This window comes from Glycine max, unplaced genomic scaffold, assembly GCF_000004515.6.
Source record: "Glycine max cultivar Williams 82 unplaced genomic scaffold, Glycine_max_v4.0 scaffold_120, whole genome shotgun sequence".
Classification (NCBI taxonomy): Eukaryota; Viridiplantae; Streptophyta; class Magnoliopsida; order Fabales; family Fabaceae; genus Glycine; species Glycine max.
This window is the reverse complement of record NW_024464764.1, coordinates 56,409-62,408: the sequence shown is the minus strand read 5'-3', so window position 1 is coordinate 62,408 and position 6,000 is coordinate 56,409. Positions and strand designations below refer to the sequence as shown.

Here is a 6,000-nt window from a genome sequence, read left to right as displayed (position 1 = left end):
TTACATTTCTAGCTACAACCCTGCTCTGTATACTCATTCTAAACTTGTTCCATAGACTATAATATAATCTATCTCCACTCATTCATTCATCAAGATTGAAAAATGGATTCAAATGCTTGTCTACCACACTTGCTAGTGTTAGCAATAACATTGGTATTGGTTAGTCATGCAATGGAAGATTCAGCTCAAGACAAACAGAGATGTGCAGAATCCCTGACAGGTGTTGCAACGTGTCTGCCATATTTGGGTGCTGACGCGAAAGCACCCACAGCAGATTGTTGCGGTGGTCTCACACAAGCCATGAAGACCAACAAGAAGTGTGTCTGCCTTATTCTCAAAGACAGGGATGTTCCTGACCTTGGCTTAAAGATTAACATGACAATTGCTGTTGGTCTCCCTTCTCTTTGCAAAACACCTGATAATCTCTCACAGTGCTCTGGTATGTTCAATTTCAAATTAAGTCTTCCTTTTTTCTTGAAGAACACTACACTACAGTGTTATGTTTCCATTTCCTATGCAATGAGTCTTGTTAGTGGCCATATAACAACTAATGTTTTTATCTTTCATTGTCTGATGATAACATGTTTTTAATAGGAAAAAAAAGAGTCTTTATTTCTATTTTCAAAACTATTTTTAGTTTTCAAGATACAACTAAACAAGGTTCTTGATAGCAACAACAACATTACGGAAGAACCAGAGGTAGCAGCTAATAGCAGACCAGCAAGGAACCACAACAGACCCACTCACCTCAGAGATTACGTTTAGCCGCGACAGCATTAGTGCACTGCAGTTAGTTAGGGGACAGAGATAGTGCTTTTCCCAAATTCTGTTATCCTCAAATTCTGTTATAACAGAGTTTGTTATTATCTGCTAGAAAACAATAAGCAGTGTAAGCCTGTAAATATCAAGAGAAAAGGAATGAAAAAGCACAGAACAGAATTTGAATTTGCTTATCTTCTCTTTATTTCCTTCGTTTTGCTCTTAGCAGATAGCCTCTGCTATCAGTTCTTCAGACTGTTTGGCGGAGAATGATGTGAGACACAGAATGTGAAATTGAGAGGGAACTTGAATAAGATTAAAACAGAAGAAGCTGAGAAAACAATTTCCCGTTGTTTTTGTTTTTTTGGATTTTAGAACACTTATTTTGGATAGGATTCTCCAAACTTATATATTTTGGATAAGAAATTGATTACTAAGTAGTCTAAAATTATTTTATAAAACAGTTTCTTAACTGAGAATACTCAGGCCCTAAATCTTCCAATTTTAGTATATTTCTAAAAAAATCAGAATATTTGTGGTCTAAGTTTTATCATTATCAAGCCTTTCATTTTCCTTAAAGAACAAAAGAGTGTTACATTCCATTTACTATGTAATGAATGGTCAACAAGTCATGTACTTCAAACTCTACTTTTCTCATTCATAACTAGACAATAACACATTTTAAAGGGGAAAAAAAGGGCATCTAAATTTGCCAATTTTACTTTGTTTGTGTATCTGTTATCTCTGAGTTTTCAACTGCGAAAGTTAAAAATATTTGAGGTTTGATTTTTTCTCAAGAAATTCTTGTTTGAAACGATTTGAACAGCACTTCTGCACTTGGATCCTAAATCACCTGAAGCTCAAGCTTTTAATCAAATTGGTCAGAAATCCAATGGTGGTTCTATCAGTCCTTCGCCCACTACTTCTGGTAGTGATCCTTTCAACAAAATATTTCATTTTTAGAATTTATTTTTGACATTGACATTTGAGTTTCAATGGTGTAGTACTAAATTTTGCATTTATTTTTAATGTGTTCTTTTGTGCATTCAGCTGAAGGAAGTTCCCAGAATGGTAGAAACCAAGGGATAGATGAAACGGCCACAGCTAAGAATAGTGCGTCTTATATCGGGAAGAGATTGTTAGAAAGTTTGGTTGCAGTTGCAGGGCTTCAAATTTGGCTTTCATGAGCTTAACTCAAATACTACCTATATATTACCATTCTCATATCACATTGAAACGTAAACCATTGATTAGTTGATAGTGTAAAAATATTTACACTCGAGTGTATTAAATCTCTGACAGACTCACAATAGATATTATTGCAAAACCTTATTGGAGATTTATTTTTGTGAGCATTTTGCCTTTAATCTCATACAACTAAATGCTTGTTACACAAATCTTATTGTTCAGTCCTAAAATTCTTTTATCTCTAATAAGAAATAACGACTTGTTGCAATAGAAATTAAAATCTTATTATTTTTTTTAAGTACACTTGAGGATGATTTTGGTATCCCACTTTTCAATTGCTCGGTTCGTTTCCATATTTTCAAATTTTACAAATTTGATTCATTAGTTAACTTAATTGATATCAAATTTTACATTTTGGTATCCATATTTACAAAATTAACAAACTAATTTTTTTTTCCTCGTAAAGTCTAAAACTGATAATTCGTCAAGCATGATATGGTTTCTTTAGCCAAGTACAAGATAATCTAGATTCTACTTGTATCCTCCCAAGATAGTCTAAGAATGAATGAGTTAAGTTGAATATGGAAAAACAAATATTCATTAAGATGTTATGGTTTGATTATCCCAACAACTTTTCTCAAATGATTCAACTTGTTGAATTGAGCTTTCCTTTCTCTGTAATGTTGAATACAAAGTTGGAGGATCAAAAGGGGCAGGCATGGTGCAAGGGTCGGTATTTGCAGGAACCTTGACCAATGATTCCATCATAAATTTCTTTACTGATCCTTCTGCTCCACAAACCATTGACTCCACACATAGTTCTGTAGCATTAGCACTTATGGAGGGTTTGTATCTGAAGAGTTTAGCATATGAATTCAGGAGATGAAAAATGTAGTCGTACACGTAGTCCATCTTTACCTCTTCTTGAATGAAATCACTGGCCATGCACCTTGCCAATTTGATGTGCCTGATAAATTTCACAAATAGAAATGAAATGGAACAAGTTAAACATTGAGAAAGTGTTGTTTAATTTATTTATTTCCTCCAAAAAGTTTTGCATTAGTAGGTAATTCTTGTTTATTATTCGTATAAGCTCACATTTTAGTAAATAGTATATCTGCATATGGACTGTGCAATAATGTAAAGGATGAAACATGTTAGGCTTTTGGGCCAAGGTTATTATATTAAATCTTAAAAGATACTATATATTAAACATTGATTTGCTTATAACTATGTTGTCAGGTTTGACCCTGATTAATATTAACTGATTCACCATTAAATCAAATATTCCGAGGCCTCGATGAATTCTTTTAGGATTAATTAACTTGGTAAGAATTATATTCTAGCCTTAGTGAAGAAGCAAAACTTCAAGAGTTTAGCATATGAATTCAGGAGATGAAACATGTAGCCGTACACGTAGAGTGGTAGAGTCACATGACAGAATGTATTTTTGACTGACTGACCAAGCAGAACCTTCAATGTACACCTTATATCTGCACGATCATGATTGAATTGAAACATTTATTTATTGATAAACTGAACTTATATATCCAATAACAAAAATATATTATTACATATAATTATAACTGAAGCATGAATGGACAGTTTTAATGTTATACCTATAAGTGCATTGACTTGGCAAGTCTGATTTGTTGAACCCCTCTTGTGATTCTCGAAACCAATCCTGAAACAAAATTTTCATTTGTCAAGAAGGAAGCTATATATGTGGCTTTATTGTGAGTCAATTAACAGACAAAATATATTGTTTAGAAGGAAAAAATCAGTAATGTTCAATAACAGGTTATTTCCTTTGATTTTGAATGTACTTTTAAGTTGTGTATTAATAAAAGATTAAAAGTTAAAAAAGTGTATAATGTTATATACAATATTGGTACTGGCCATTGTGTTGCTTGAATTTGCCTGTTATTTCTAGTTTCTGCACACCATGTGCTTAAGCCAATTTTATATAATGAAACTTTTGCTTATAAGAAATATTACGTACAAAATTAATTTTTTCATATCCAAAGAATAAAACTACTTTCAGTAAGTGTAATCAAACAAAGCTAATAAGAAGTGTGATACCTGGGCAAATAAACGAGCATTCCAATCTTGATTTTCAGAAACATTGCATTTAATGAGGTCTTGTCTGGTTTGAGCAACAGCTGGATTACCTTTCCAGTAAGCATAAGGCTCTCTGTTCAGCCATGGTATCCTCGTAGTGCCTTCTTTCAACCCTCCCAACAAAATATGCCATGGCTTTATATTAATCTCTGCCCTGTGCACCACACATACAATACTTTTTACTTATTTAAAAATTAAGGTCGCCTTAGGGGTGATTGTCAATTTTCAATTTTCCATTTTAAAATATAATTTCGAAATACAAACATGTTCAACAAAAATTGCACTAAGTTGATTTTTTACATCTTTCTGAAATGGTTTTTATCACATACAACAAACAATAAAATTTTGTTTAATTTATTGATTATTGTTTATGTTTTAACCTTTACTGTTATTTTTTATAATATTTTTAAATTATTTTTATTATGTTTAATTCTTTTTTATTTATTTTTGTGTCAATATTTTTTTAATATTACATGATTTTATATTGGAGTGTGATAAGATTAAATATTTAAATTATTTTATCTATTAAATAATTTTTTAAAATCTAAAAATTAAAATAAACTGAAACTAAAAACTCCAAACATAAACTGAGTTTAATTTTTAATGATTTTGAAACCGAACACAAAGAACTACTTCTAGAATTGTGTCCCAAACAATGTAATAAAAATATAATTCTATTGTATATTTGTATAACAAAATCATATTTATGTAAAAAGAATACTTCTAGAATTTTCTAATTTTCTACCCACATGGGTAATGTGAATAGCAATATAAAATCCTATATACTTAGCCTTCTACGATACGATAAACAAATTTTGAAAATTTTCACTCATAAATGGACTCCTTTAGAAGTCCACACATAGGTCCTTCTAGACTTGAATGACAAATTGAAAAGGTACCAAAAAAAAAAAGATTTTGATATAATAATCACATGCTAAAAGGTTAATTTGTGTATTGTGAATTATTGATTTTGTTTATTATATATTCTTTTTCTTTTTTTTTCAAAATTTTAATTTTTGACAGTTTTACACTGATGACAAAATATTTGTAATACCTTAACAACGTTTTATCACATGATTTTTACGTCATAACCCAAGTGAGAAATCATATGATTATCACATCATCATTATTTAACAGTGATTTTTTATTTATGAAAGTGACTGAGCAATGACAAACAGAATTATAGATTAAGACCGCCCAAAAGATAATTGAGAGACTAATAATCACTTTCGTAGAAGGATGAAGAACTAAAAGTTGATAAAATTCAAATTCTTAATCATTCATTTAAAAAGTTAGAATCTATCACACTATTCAGACCAATCAGTACTAAAGAACAATTTATAAATATTAACCAAAAATAATGAAAGCTGGCTACACTGGTTTTCAATGGGAAGAGTCTGAGAAACTACTTAGTATTGAGGGAATGGAGCAATGGCAGATTCATCTGAGAGCTCTACATCATCAAAAGGTTGTGGAGCAATGCCACCATACCTGAGCTTTTGATCTCACCCATTTGTCGACGAGCATTTGCACCTTCTGCTACTGCACACAATTTGGGAAGAAACACACCTGTGCATACATGAAAGACAAAACTTATAATTTATTAGACAATTTATAATCGTATATCATTTTGTGTGTTCAGTTCTGAAAATGTTTTTTAGATGCGTATTCATAAAAGATAAAAATAAATAGAAAACAAAAGTAACTACATACAATATTAGATCAATTTGTTTTTGTTACAATATTAGATCAATTTAATTAAGATAGAACCGTATGTCAAATATATAATTCATGCATTCAATGATAAAAATTAGAATTATTTTTAGTTAATTAGCAATGTAAAAATTGATGCTGTGTTATAGTTTTTTATTTCTAAATCACAAGGTATTTTTTTATTAAAGATAATCTACTTGTTCAATAGAAATAGAATTA

The 6,000-nt window shown here is 30.7% G+C and overlaps 1 protein-coding gene across 1 annotated transcript; it reads left to right on the top strand.

The window, feature by feature from the left end:
* Positions 1-10: 10 nt before the first annotated feature.
* Positions 11-2,162, top strand: LOC100786084 (non-specific lipid transfer protein GPI-anchored 14). The gene is made up of 3 exons (XM_014773209.3): positions 11-439; positions 1,586-1,687; positions 1,810-2,162. Exons 1-3 carry the CDS (start codon positions 103-105, stop codon positions 1,944-1,946), a joined length of 576 nt encoding a protein of 191 aa, XP_014628695.1. The 5' UTR covers positions 11-102; the 3' UTR covers positions 1,947-2,162.
* Positions 2,163-6,000: the final 3,838 nt, after the last annotated feature.

Coding starts and splice junctions, on each gene's coding strand:
- LOC100786084 (XM_014773209.3), top strand. CDS start 103: ATGGATTCAAATGCTTGTCTACCACACTTGCTAGTGTTAGCAATAACA. Junction 440..1,585: donor TAATCTCTCACAGTGCTCTG/GTATGTTCAATT, acceptor CGATTTGAACAG/CACTTCTGCACTTGGATCCT. Junction 1,688..1,809: donor TCCTTCGCCCACTACTTCTG/GTAGTGATCCTT, acceptor TTGTGCATTCAG/CTGAAGGAAGTTCCCAGAAT.